Source organism: Lygodium microphyllum, chromosome 7, assembly GCF_053477565.2.
Source record: "Lygodium microphyllum isolate KBCC chromosome 7, Lygodium_microphyllum_v1.1.10, whole genome shotgun sequence".
NCBI classification, from domain to species: Eukaryota; Viridiplantae; Streptophyta; class Polypodiopsida; order Schizaeales; family Lygodiaceae; genus Lygodium; species Lygodium microphyllum.
This window is the reverse complement of record NC_141141.1, coordinates 92,545,246-92,558,178: the sequence shown is the minus strand read 5'-3', so window position 1 is coordinate 92,558,178 and position 12,933 is coordinate 92,545,246. Positions and strand designations below refer to the sequence as shown.

The window sequence follows — 12,933 nt, the reverse complement described above, 5'->3', positions numbered from 1 at the left end:
CAGAGAAAGAAGTGTCAAACACAAAACCAAGTTTGTGAGCCAACACTTCTACCTTTCCAGGTGTATGTATTGTGATGCAATGCATCTTGGAGAACAAATCCATATAAATTTTGGAGATTGTACCAACTCTCCAACATACATGTTGAATGGTATTCATTTCGCTTCACTCTGTACATTGTTCTTTGATTGTAATAAGCAACTTGTTTTTGCTCATAGCAACACAATTTGCAACCACATCAACCAAAACATATCAGCATTACAATTGCTTGTTGGTTGAATACTCAAGTTCTATAATCTAACTTCAAGACCCTTCCTGCCTTGATTTCTTTGTTGCACGGTAAAAATACATTGCAGTATAAAACTAGCCATGCACTTGCCAATCATACTGTCAAAGTGACCCCGAGTGGGTATGCAAGGAAATTGGTTCATAGGAAAGGTCATCTATCCCCATAACGCATTGCCAGTATCACTATTCATGTTAAAACTCACTCTACAAATGAGAAAACAGGGTGATAGCGTGTATAAAATCGACTGCAGTTCAATGTTCTCCAAAATGGGTGCTTTTGTAACACTGTTGATTGTTTATGTTGCCAAATAGTTTACAGGCATGTATGGTTGCCCATCCATATGAATTACTCCTTTTTCAAGTGTTCTGACTCAGTAATTAAGTTTTCAAAACTACATCAAGCAAATGCCCTGATACTCGGCACAAGTTTAATTCAGCTCCAATTTGCACGTGGATAGATACAGAAGACAGGGCTCCAAATTAGGTGTAATACATCAGATACATTACATGAAAGGACGCCATGATTTCTTACCCTAACATCTGTATGGAAATGTACCCAGCATTCCCTCAAGGTATGGCGATTGGTAGTTGAAAGCGCGAACATGCCAAAACAAACAGCTAGTTGTGTAACAGAGGATTGTTATAACTCTTGAACATTGTTTTCTCATTGAAAATGACATTGGAATTTAGATTTTCACACACATGCCATAGAGGGTCTGTAACCTGTGTTGAATGCATGAGAACATGAATAAAATAAGGCAAACCCTCAACTACAACTTAAAGACAATTTGACGTTTTTGCACCAACAAATCAATTTGATGCAAGAATTTAAATCTATACAAAGACACACTCAAGACCCTGTTGTCTGTCTGCGATGCCGACCATATGTCAGCACCATCATATATTCTTCTGCTGATCTACCCTTTATTTGGGCCCACTTTTTGCTGTCATGTGCAGCAGCATTCAACTCCTTTAAGGATGGAAACAGCTCCGCAGAAGGCCTGGTGGCAAACCAGATGCCTCGAACACTTTCCAGAGGCAAGCTGGGAACCACTGGCTGACCTCGGCAAGTGATTTCTACCTGTTCAAATCAAAAGGTTAATGAGACTATTAGTGACCAGCTGAAGTCCACAAGTCCATGATAAACAGTGAATTTAGTTGCTAAATCTAGACTGCAAGTTCCACCAGCCACTGAAGCAGCCATCAGCTTCATATAGCTTACCTCATTTTCACTTGGAAGATCAAATTTTTTCATAAGGTACTTCTTCACGATAGATACTGGAAGTTTTCCATCTCTGCAGGTAACATTTTGTGTGATGGTTCCATTATAAGCACTTCAAAACAGGACAGCTTTCTGGATAACCTCAAATCTTAACTTCCCAACAACACATATACAGAAAGAAGAAAATATGCGGAGTGTCACACATAAAGACCCCATAAATGTTAAAAAGACCAATCGAGGGCTCACTTTACTCGCAAGTACCGCGAAGCTATCTGAGGAAGAGCACTTTCACTCCATCTGCAGCATAAAAAGCAAGCTATCACAGCCCAATCGAAAATTGTAAATAAAAATCATATCGCATTGTTACTTTCTGGGCAACAGTTCAATTATCAATGAGGCTTGCTAGCATGATGCTTACTGATTATCAGCAGCTTGAAGAGCAAACCAGAATCCAGGTCCTTTATACTTGTCATGCTTTATTGTATGCCCAAGTGTCCGAGGCCGTTTCCCACCTGGACCATTGGTTTTAGCTACAGGAGGTTTGTGTAAAGATGTAGCTGGCCTTGGTTGGGGTGGGAGGCTCTGTTGTGGTTTTTTCTCTTGAGGGACACCTGCACCACGAATATTTTCCAACATTGACTGCCAGCTCAAGTTTTCTACTTTACCAGAAGCCTCAATCTTGACCCTTCCTCGGCGTGCTCGGGGGCCCCGAGGTTTAGTAAGCTCAATGCTATCAATTTGCCCTGCCTGATCAATTGCAATTTCTGCAAGGTGAGCAAGGGGAGATTCCTTCTGCAAGTTTTTCATCACCTTTTCTTTGGTACCCAACACAGCTGCTGGTTTAAAATCCACTGCATCATAAGATTCTCTTTTACTGGCCTTAGAAAAAGACCGTTCACCTTGCTCTGAGGCCTCAGATATCTGTGACCTTAGAAGCCCAGTTGCCGACATCTTAGATCTTCCAGCAAAATAACTTTCCAACTTTGACATTGGATCACTATCGTTTGAGGATTGCTTTGGACCTCGTGCAGGTTCTTGCGGCAGCTGAGGCAGCATCTTTTTTTTCTTTAGAACCGACCGATCCCTCCTTGGTGCTTGTAACTCTCTTTCTTTCATTTCTCTCTCTTCATCAGAGAGAATCTCTCTCTTCACTGAGGCCTGGACTTCTTGGCTCTCTTCTGAATCAGACCCAGCTTTGCTAGTTAAGCTAAGCTCCTCTTCAGACTTATCATCAGTATCATTTTCTGCACTTGTCTCTCGGATAGCCGTAGACCTTTTGGACACTGCCTTTGTTTTTCTACTAGCAAATCCTGGATGAGTTGAGGGGGCAGCACCTATACCAAGCGATGATAGAGATCTTTCTTTTCTTCTAAAAGGTGGAGGTGCATCGCCATCAACATTGTTATCAATAAGCCTCTTCCTCTTCATTTTGACAGGAAATATTTTGGCACGCACATCATCAAGTTGATGATCAGCCCTGCATCAGTTAGACAGTCATTAGGAGAGAACAAATCCTGATATTAGCACAAGGATATGCAAACAACAGCTTCATTGCAAAAGCTAAAATTTGTAAATCAAGTGCCTGATATTTGGAAATAAGAATCTAGTCTGGGTGATGACAAATTTTCATTTATTCAAATATCACACCCCCACCCATTACTAGGACTGCAGCAGTATGGCTTCCTAAAAATAGACAAAACATTGAGAAGACAGTATGTGAACATAGGTGTGCGAGCAAGTAACACCCCCAGCAAGACTTGATTCTGGTCCTAACCCTAACCAGGGCAGCAACATCTGCTTAGCAATGAATTCCCTGTAGGCCAACTAGGACTTGACAGGATGATTGAGACAACAAGCCCCCCTCCTCCCCCCCAAAAAAAAAAACCCAAAAACCAAGAGAAGACACACACTGAAACACCCCCAGTTGATTACACTTTGATAACCCTCCTCATAATGAGGAATTTGGCCCCAGGATTATATTTTCATCCCCTGGAGTGCATTCTAAGGGTTGATTAGCTCTAATTTCCCTACTAATGATGGAACTAATCTTTCAATGTGTTTGACAAGAGTGACTCTCGCATAATCACAATAATTATGCTTTGCCTAGCCTCCTCGTGATGAAAAGTTAACATCATCACTTGAAGTAAGAGCCTAAATTGTGAACACAAAAGGTTCACCTCAGGTGGCAATGAATTAACTGAACCCCAAAGATATCATCCCTAAGCCTCCACAAAGGTCTCCAGGTGAGGAAGGCATTTTTGTGTCCACTTTAACTTCTTTGGCTTGTAACATGTATCACCTTGCCTTCAAAATCTAAACTTTTCTAGGGAAGACTAGGAGTTAGTCCAAACTACTCGATATATCTTATGGGCACTGGATTGAGCTGAGAAAAGTGTTCAGGATCCACCTTAGCTTGAGAAAAGTTAGAACTCATCATAATAGGAAAAATTAGGATTAACCCATATACAACCTTCACTTCAATAAAAATATTGCACCCAAACTTTGCAAAAAAGGAGTTCCCATTAGATTTGGGAGGTCCAGTTAATGCCATGGCAAGATAAAAGTTGCCTTGATCTTTTATATATCCAACAAGAATGTTATAAAATTAAGGGTGAAAGTATGAATATCTATAACAACCTAGGACTATTTCTACAAAAGAGGAAGCAATCCAAAGTCATAAGTGAATAGCATTAATCATTCTCATTCCAAAGTGCATTTGATCATGAATATCATGCAAAAGGCCAATGCTCTTCAAACAATAATATCAGTAAGCTTTGAGAATTCTTAGCATATTCTTCAATTCTTTAAGCTACACTCAATGTCATTGTGATACAGAGACTTGCTAGAGCTAAGGGTATGAAGTGAAATGTTTCATTTTTGCAGCTTATGAAATAAAATGCTTCAACGAGCCTATCAAGAAGGATATTACAACTAATCATCCACACCCATACCTTAGCTTCTCCAAAGGTGAGCAACCAAGATTGACATTACAAATTGGACAGCATTCACTCTCACCATCACCTAACCGTTGATATATGCAGTCTCTGCAAACTGAAAAAAATGGATAAACGAACTCTTCAATTAGCTATATTAAAGTAACTAACCACTATTTACAGCACAAACAAAACTTATACCATTTCAGTTCCCATTATAAGATAAAGCTTGTAACTTTTTCAGCTCAACAAGACTTCTTGATACAGATAGGTCAAGATGCAGGGCTCTAGTATGTAAATTATACCAAACACCTACTCAAATATTTATGCTATGCAAATTTAGATAATTACACCCTTGTCAAGCAATTAAAATTCCACATACTGCTGAATAGCATCCCATTATAGTTCTAGATGAATATTGCTCCATAGTAAGGTGCAATACCAGTAACCTAACCGTATCATCAAACTAAGCTTTCAACTTTAACCACAACATTCCAAAATTAATGCCAGCAAGAAAATTTCTGAGAGGAAAATTACACATGTATTGCAAATGCTAAGAAATCAAGCAGTAATAAAAGGTGTGGGACAAGCTACATTTGGTTAAAAATATAAGACCTTGGAGAGATTAGCATCAAAAGCGATGTGAAATATCAATATCCACGAGGACCATAAGGTCCACGAAACTATCGAGCAGATAGTCTAAAGGAAAGAAAGATCAAAGGTAAAGTTTCCAAGAGGTACTTGGTGAAGTTTCAGAATTATTCACCAATGGATGCCAAATGGATGGAAGAGGATAACTTGGCAGACCATCCTCAGTTGTTGCAACTTTACTTAGATGCCTTTCAGTAGAGCCGACTTTAGTTCGGGCTCCGTCGGGTTCAACAGAGCAAGGGTCCGAAGTATTGCCTGATGCTCAAGGGGGAGGTGGCACTTCCGCTCCTCTAGTTATGGACAGCTCTCATATATAGTGGATCTCGAATGTATTCAACATGCATCCAAGGTACTGCGCTGACAGTATGTTTGCCATGAGATCACTACTCAGTGTACTAGTCACCGTGAGATGTATGCAGATGAGTATGAGTCTCACCCGGGCACTAGAACTATACTTTTACATCAGCTTATGATCAATTTAGTATGAATTTTGCCTCAATTTTAAGAAAAAAAATCTGATCAGTTTCAACTTAGTTTTTTATCAGCTTGAGAACCGTTTGTGGTCACTTTCTGGATCAATTGTGCATCAGTTTTTGCAATGTTTTGCTGGTCAGTTTTTGCAATGAATTTGTGATCAGTTTGGGGTTACATTTGCAGCAGTTTGTGATCAGTTCTCAGATTAGCAGGTGATCAGTTTATGATCAAACTATGCTCAGTTTTCAATGGTTTACATCTAGTTCCATGGACAACAACATGCCATTGATGTTTTAGCCATGGTTTATACTTGGTTATGCTATGCTATGGTTTGGTTTTTCTAGATGAGTTGAGTTCATGAGAAATAGACATGTCACATGTGAGATTCTTTGTGAGTCTCGTGTTATGTTATGTTGGCTGGTAATTTTCAACATATGTTGGACATATGAAATGGTTAAACAGCAATAAGCAATGTTGTGTTGACTATAATGCCCTAAGGAAATTCCAATGTAGCACTTGGCTTTTGATGCGTTTGGCAGTGCAATCGAGGACGCTTGAAAGGATTTCAAGGGGGAGGGCTGTCATGAGGACATATATTTTTGAAACCTCACTTAACATGTGGATTAATTTTTAATCACGTCATTAAGTAAATGATGCACATGTGAGGCACAACTGGGATTAAAGTAAATTTACGAACCTGAGATCCAAAGAAATCATGGGATGTCAAAGGCAAAAGTTGCTATAAGTTGTGCCGCATGGGTACTTGGTAATATCTGGTGCCAATTGTTAGCCTAGGTCATCCATTCCGCCATAAGTGTCAATTGGTGACACTAGAGAAGTGGTGTTTAATGGTACCTAACGCCAATTATGGAAAATGCTGGAAAAACCATTTGGAAAGTTGCCACTTGTGAAAAATGTCCATGCAAAACTGAAAAACGTCTTTAGAGACTGGAGAGAGACATTTCTATAAATTCTGCCTACAAGAGAGAGGGAGGAGAGGCTGCTGGCCTAATTTGCAACCATTGGAGGACCTTCTAAGGCAGCCAAGGGCAAAAGAAGACCAATCAACAGTAGGAGACAGCATCTACAGGCTGTTGTGGCAGGGCAGCAACAGTAAATGACTGATTTTCTTCCGTTCTTTGTATCTACAAGTTGTTGTGGTAGGGCAGCAACTGCATTTGACTGATTTTCAATCATTCTTCGTGACAAAACTCTGAATTTTCTCTCTCTACAGCTTTCCCTCTCATCTCCCAACCATTTCACAACCCTTCTCCAAAGATCTCACCATTTGGACCCTTGGAGGTTAAGAAATTTCAGATTTCTCTACTATAAACTCTAATATGCAACAAAAATTAGGGTTTAGCAGCAGCCTCGAGAATCGTGCCAAAAATTGAAAGCTCCAAGACTTGGATTCAACAAGGCTAAAGGTAAATTTTAGCTAAATTTAGGTGGAGAACTAGCCAGCCATTGAATTTGGAGCATTTCCATCGTCTATGAAGTGGGTGAAGGCCAATTGATTGCCTGAATCAAGGGGCAAATCGGATTAAAGACTTGTTAGTGATTCATCACAGCAAGGGGAGTTAGAATACTAAAAGGGATTGGGAGAATCCCATTGTAATTTAACTTATTCTTCAATAAATCTAAAGAAATACTGAAAGGGGCGCCAATTTTGGGACCAATCGGGTGTGCATTGTCCAAGATCAATAGGTAAATTTGTATTTTCAGATTTGCATTAATTGTTTGCTGCTGTAATTTAGTTGTAATCAGGGATTTACCACCCATTCACGGAAGGAAGGCTAGTTACAGTTACCCCACCTCTAGTGGGTGCCTATACGAAGAAGAACTATCATCGATCAAAGCTCTATATTGCTACTCTCAAGCTATAGCAACTATTAAGATCTAGCCTAAACTAGAATGATACCACCATCATCGATCTTGAACTTGAGGATCTAGAATTTTGTATTACACCATGCCAATGATTACCAAAATTGGATCAGCCAATGTAAACACATCTAGAACCAACTAAAAAAGAAATGCAGACTCTAAAACAAAGTTGCCTCCTCCATCCAAACACGTGACAAACTAAGTATCAAAGCTCCTACGATCCTCATCTGACTCAAACCGAAACTCACAAGCAAAAATGATTGTGCAAATCACAGATTACTACTAACACCCTCTCTCAGATCCTAGTGTGGTCAAAGGCCAAAGAAGATGGAATGAATCCAAGGGTGTCAAAAGAAATGCCGATGCTAATGAAGTTCGTTGATGTAGTGCGTTGATAAAGAAACTCCTCACAATATGTGGGAATCCCCATCTTAAACACAAGGGACTAGGGAATCCATAGCTACATCACTAATATCATCTTCCTCTAAAAAGGATGGGAGATACGAGGGAACCACTAGAGAAGATCATGGGGGATGGGATAGAATTGGTGGAAAAGATGTTGCACTATCAAGAACAGGTACAGCTATGTAAGACTGCCTTGGAGAACACTATCAAAGAAAGGAAATTGGAGCCTATATAGTGAAGGCGGGCTATTTATATATGCCAAAAACTGGCCAGCCTACTGTCTAACGATACCAAAAATCTGGCCGACCTGCAAGTAATCATTAAAATAAAGCAGGTAGCTCAAAAAAAATGTAGATCACCACATAAAAATGCTGATTGCCTCATATTAGGTGTGAACAGACCCTTCAACCATTGAAAAAGAAATGCAAAGAGCGGGAAACTAGATCAACCAATGTGAACACATCTAAAACCAATTAAAAACGATTTGCATGCTCTAAACAAAGCTGCCTCCTCCATCAAGACATGACAAACTCAATGTCAAAGCTCTTATTGTCCTTGTTTGACTCAGACTCTAAGGCTCACAAGTAGAACATGACCGTGCAAGACACACAATTGTTAACATGCCATTGTGAGAATACTCAATGTTGATGAGGATGATCCCCATCACAAAGACTCTTCCCTTTAGTAGGCAAGCAAAACAACAAACTGATGAACGTTTGAAGGGTCCAACAAAACCAACAACCATATATTACCATATCATCAAGACTCTAATGAGTGGCCACACTAATTTGCAAGATACCCAATCTTAAGGAGTAGGGCATATATACTATAAAGCCTGCTTTATCAGCAAATACCATATGGCATATTTTCTACTGAAGACTACTAACATTTCTCAAGCATTTTGGATCTAGTGCACAAATTCATGTGGGGCTATGAGGACTCTATAACTTGGTTTCTTTTGGTCAATTCTTGCAAATGTAAGTCAAACGTTTTTATTGTGTTATCTAAGGTTCCAAGCTGCCTTTGCAAAAGTCATAGCAACACAATGGACAAACCAATCTCAGTTTCAACCATAGCAAGCTATTTCTGCTATTCTAGTTATGTTCTTTTTATCCCTAGACTATTCTTGTTATGTGGGTAGAGGATTCCCCTTATATTAAAAGCGTGAGACCTGTTTACAGCAGGGAATGGATTTATATCTGAGAAGTCCAAGTTCGAAACATTCTTACTGTCAAAGGGGTCCACTGGATGATGGTGTGGAAGATGATGAGAAGGCACAATTCATTATTTATTTGCACTCCCACAAATCAACTGATCCATCATGTTGCTGATATGACTTCTGGAAATGCAGCCTGGAACAAATGTCACTGATGTAGATTTGAAGCAACTTGCTGACACCTGTGCTGCCTTTGCAAAACTACTGATCAGCAACACAATGGATCAGCCATTTGTGGGGGTGTAAAGCCTACTCAACCTCGTTGAATGGATCAATCTGCCATGTACAGGTCTGACTACTACTAATCGAAACAATCCTTTGCAATAAAAGAGTAAGAAACAAGACATGGCCCAAGACCCTAGCAGCACAGAAAGAAGTTATAATAGCAGTTGCACCCAACTTATCTTCTGTTCGTCAAGTCAACTGTAACTCCACATCGGCTAGTAAGCACACAGAACTTTAGCCACAACAGCTCGACAACTGATATAGGCAGACAGAGGCACTACTACTGTGCCAAAGAACAACATTTACACAGAGTCCTTTTTGCAATTATGTCCTAAAATAGCTCATTTAACAGATGGATGTGGTAAGCAAGTCCAAAGCATTAGACATTTCAAAGGAGGTGATAAAAATGAAAAGGTTCAGTTTAGAATGAATCACACAAATCCCATATTATAAAGAATGTAATTTATCTAGGCTAGGTTGCTACACTTTCCAATAGATCAAAATATGTCGCACTCTTACAGATTGGGTGATCAAGCCTCAGCCACCCTTATCGTGTGGACCCGATGTAAATTGACATGATATGCATATTTAATTAAGGTCCTGCCTCTCTAAAACATCTAACAGATTATTGCATGTGCTTTTTCAACAGGAACAGTGTAATAGTTCAAACATGGCCCATGCACAGGTCATGAGCTTAAGAAAAGATCACTTACAAGTGTGCAAACACTCGGAAATTGTGGTAGCCTCGTGAACCAAGTTGCAACAAAGGGGACACTCTAAGCATGCTATAATTGGTGCCCTTGCAACCTTTACCAAACTGCACGTCATCTTCCTTGCACTTTCATGAAGTCATTCGATCAGGTGTATTCAGATGTTAGATCTACCATGGAGTCCCTGCTGCAAGGTTTCTTTCAAGTCTGCTCCTGACATGCTTGTTTGCATTTGACCGCCCCTGCAACGCCATAAGAAAGAGCTATAGGTTTCATCTGAGTCATAGAACTGTTTCGTCTAATAAGCCAAGTATCAGGAGTTCGTAAAACGCGGTTGCAATTCTTCATTTTCAATGTTAATTCAGGAGTTCCACTACCAAGGACGGTGGAGAACTTGCAGGCCGATCTCTTTAAGCAAACAGAACGATATTGAAAAGAAAAACAAACTCGATCAACTTACGATGCGTAAGCATGGAGCTGTATTTTGGAGTAACCATGCAGCCTTGAAAGAGCATAAGACAGACATAAAACTAAGGGCATACACTGCATTTTCCATGCAGGCTGAAGAGCAATAAGCGATACCTGCACACTGCGTGAAGCGAGATAGGGTTGCCGTTAGCCGGCAGAGTCACCATCAGAGGGTCAAATCAAAGTGATCAGCAGCTAAATGTAACATTATGATTGCCTTTTCTTTTTTGACCTGTTCTGCACTGTAATCACATCAGGAGACCTGCTCGGAGAGCTCTCGCCCAGAGGAAACTGGAGGGATGCAGCACGTCTGCTCCTCCCTCCATTAAAGGTAAAGAAGATGCAGCTGTCGGCTGAGGCAGGATGGCGGTAGCGTGCGATCCACCTCCTTACGCGTCCGCACATACACAGAGAGAGAGAGAGAGAGAGAGAGAGAGAGAGAGAGAGAGGGAGGGAGAAGCAAACAACAGGTATATTGAGAACGCTGTAACACGCTGTTTTTTCCTTCTCGCAGAAACTAATATTTTTGTGCCTAAAGAGCTGCCAGGATTATACACACAGCGTTTCCTTTTTTTCCACGTCCTGCCATGAAAACGTCCAGACTCCAGATCCATTACTCAACTAGTTTGCTCTATATATGTATATATATATCTTCAATGCCATCTTCATAATAACCTTGTGTCAACTCAATGGCATATGACATACATGGACTTTGTGCGAGAGAAGACTAGCTTTCAAACAAGTTGTGCACTTAGATTCTATAGCTCATTGTGCGACAATTCTTTATTGTTGTGTGGCGTTGTTTGACAAAACTACATCATCATCTTGAAGTAACAAAACTATATTAATGTTATAGGATGAAACTAGTCTTGCTCAGTTGCCTTTAACATCTTTACTGGTGATTGTAATAGTTGTGACATCCGTGATTCTTTTGTATATGCAAACGTGTTTGTAGTTTCATTTTAGAATATAGGCAAACAAATGATGTGTCATGCTTCAACTATAAGAGAGGCCAATTCTCATGCTACTGCATGATGAAGTAATTGATAACCTAAGGTAATGATATATTCCTAATGCAATAGATTATCCTTTGCTACAACTCAATCACAACAAGCTTAAACAATATGTTATTGCTAGCCATGTCATATGACCCTACAAAAACAATATGGATTATTAGGGTATTTGAAATTTTAAACTTAACAAAACAATGCATGATTTTTTGTGATATGGTTGTCTACATGTGTGCAATATAACAAGTATGAGGCAGCACAAGTCTCTCCGATTGAGAAAAAATATGAGTGTCATATAATCCATCCTTGCACAATGTACATGTCGTTCTATAGAATACACTTCAACAAATAGTACTACATCACAAACATAACCTTCTTAGTATTAAGGATTACAAGGACACCTTTTCCATTGTGTTGTGGAAATTTCTATACTCAATAATGTCTACTAGCGTTCCATGCGCGCACAGAACGCTAAGCGGCAAGCAAAGTTGCCGTGCGATAGTTGCCGTGCTATCGCACGGCCACTTCGCTCAACAATCCATTTCTCATCTTTCTCTCTCCTCTTTTTCCTCTCTCTCTCTCTCCCCCTCAAATTCCCTATCTAATTTTCTCTCTCTCTCTTTCTTTGCCTTCTATTTTTGTTTATTTGTTTCCTCTCCTGGTTCTCTCTCTCTCTCCTTTTTTTCTCTCCCCGCTTTTCTTCTCTCTCTCTCTCTCTCTCTCTCTCTCTCTCTCTCTCTCTCTCTCATTTTCTTCTCTTTGCACTTTTCTTCTCTCTCTCTCTCTCTCTTTCCTCTATTTTTTATTCTCTCTTTTTAAATTTTATCTTTTCTCTCTCTATAATTCTCTCTACATGTTCTCTCTTTTTATTCTTTCACTTTCTCCCTCCCCCCTCAATCTCTCTTAAAGTATGTAAATTTATCTTTTCCTTATATATAATTCTCTCTTTATGTTTATATTCTCTCTCTCTCTCTCTCTCTCTCTCTCTCTCTCTCTCTCTCTCTATTTTAATTAAACAAAAAGTTTGCATTAAAAGTTTTATTCTGAGAGAAAGAGAGAGAGAGAAAGAAAACCTAGGCCCTACACATGAGAGAGAGGGGGGAGGGGGAGAAGAAAAATGTTTAATTAAAAAAGACTATTCTCTTTCCTCTTTCTCCCCCTTCTCTCTATGTCTTCTTCTTTTTATCTTCCTTCTTCTTATTCTCTCTCTCTCTTTTATTCTATCTCCTTCTCAAAGTGTGTGAAAAACTATGTTCGAAAAACTTTAAATTAAAAAAACTTTTAAAATATTTAATTAAAAAAGTTTAAATTAAAAAGTTTAATCTATCTATGAGAGAGAGAGAGAGAGAGAGAAAACCTAGGTCCTACACATTAGAGAGAGGGAGGGGAGGGGGGAGGAATTTAATTAAAAAGGGGATTGGGAAAAGAAAGAGAGATATTATAAGTGAG

At 39.5% G+C, this 12,933-nt stretch overlaps 1 protein-coding gene across 2 annotated transcripts; it reads right to left on the bottom strand.

Moving 5' to 3' along the window:
• Window positions 1-643: 643 nt before the first annotated feature.
• Window positions 644-11,099, bottom strand: LOC148033705 (E3 ubiquitin protein ligase DRIP2-like). 2 transcript variants are annotated; one of them, XM_087681676.1, is made up of 8 exons: window positions 10,707-11,099; window positions 10,467-10,595; window positions 10,010-10,248; window positions 4,460-4,559; window positions 1,927-2,985; window positions 1,755-1,805; window positions 1,509-1,581; window positions 644-1,367 (listed from the first exon to the last, which is right to left on the bottom strand). In XM_087681676.1, the coding sequence occupies exons 3-8, from the start codon at window positions 10,122-10,124 to the stop codon at window positions 1,137-1,139; spliced, it is 1,629 nt and encodes a 542-aa protein (XP_087537802.1). In that variant the 5' UTR covers window positions 10,125-10,248; window positions 10,467-10,595; window positions 10,707-11,099; the 3' UTR covers window positions 644-1,136. The 2 variants fall into 2 exon arrangements, with proteins under 2 accessions (XP_087537802.1, XP_087537801.1); XM_087681675.1 differs by having other exon boundaries at window positions 645-1,367; window positions 10,589-11,099.
• Window positions 11,100-12,933: the final 1,834 nt, after the last annotated feature.

Excerpts from the sequence above, each read along its gene's own strand:
- LOC148033705 (XM_087681676.1), bottom strand. The coding sequence starts at position 10,124 with ATGACGTGCAGTTTGGTAAAGGTTGCAAGGGCACCAATTATAGCATGC. Across the intron at positions 1,806-1,926 it reads CTTCAAGCTGCTGATAATCA|ATGGAGTGAAAGTGCTCTTC; the intron begins GTAAGCATCATG and ends TTTATGCTGCAG. Across the intron at positions 1,582-1,754 it reads TCGCGGTACTTGCGAGTAAA|AGATGGAAAACTTCCAGTAT; the intron begins GTGAGCCCTCGA and ends TGTTACCTGCAG.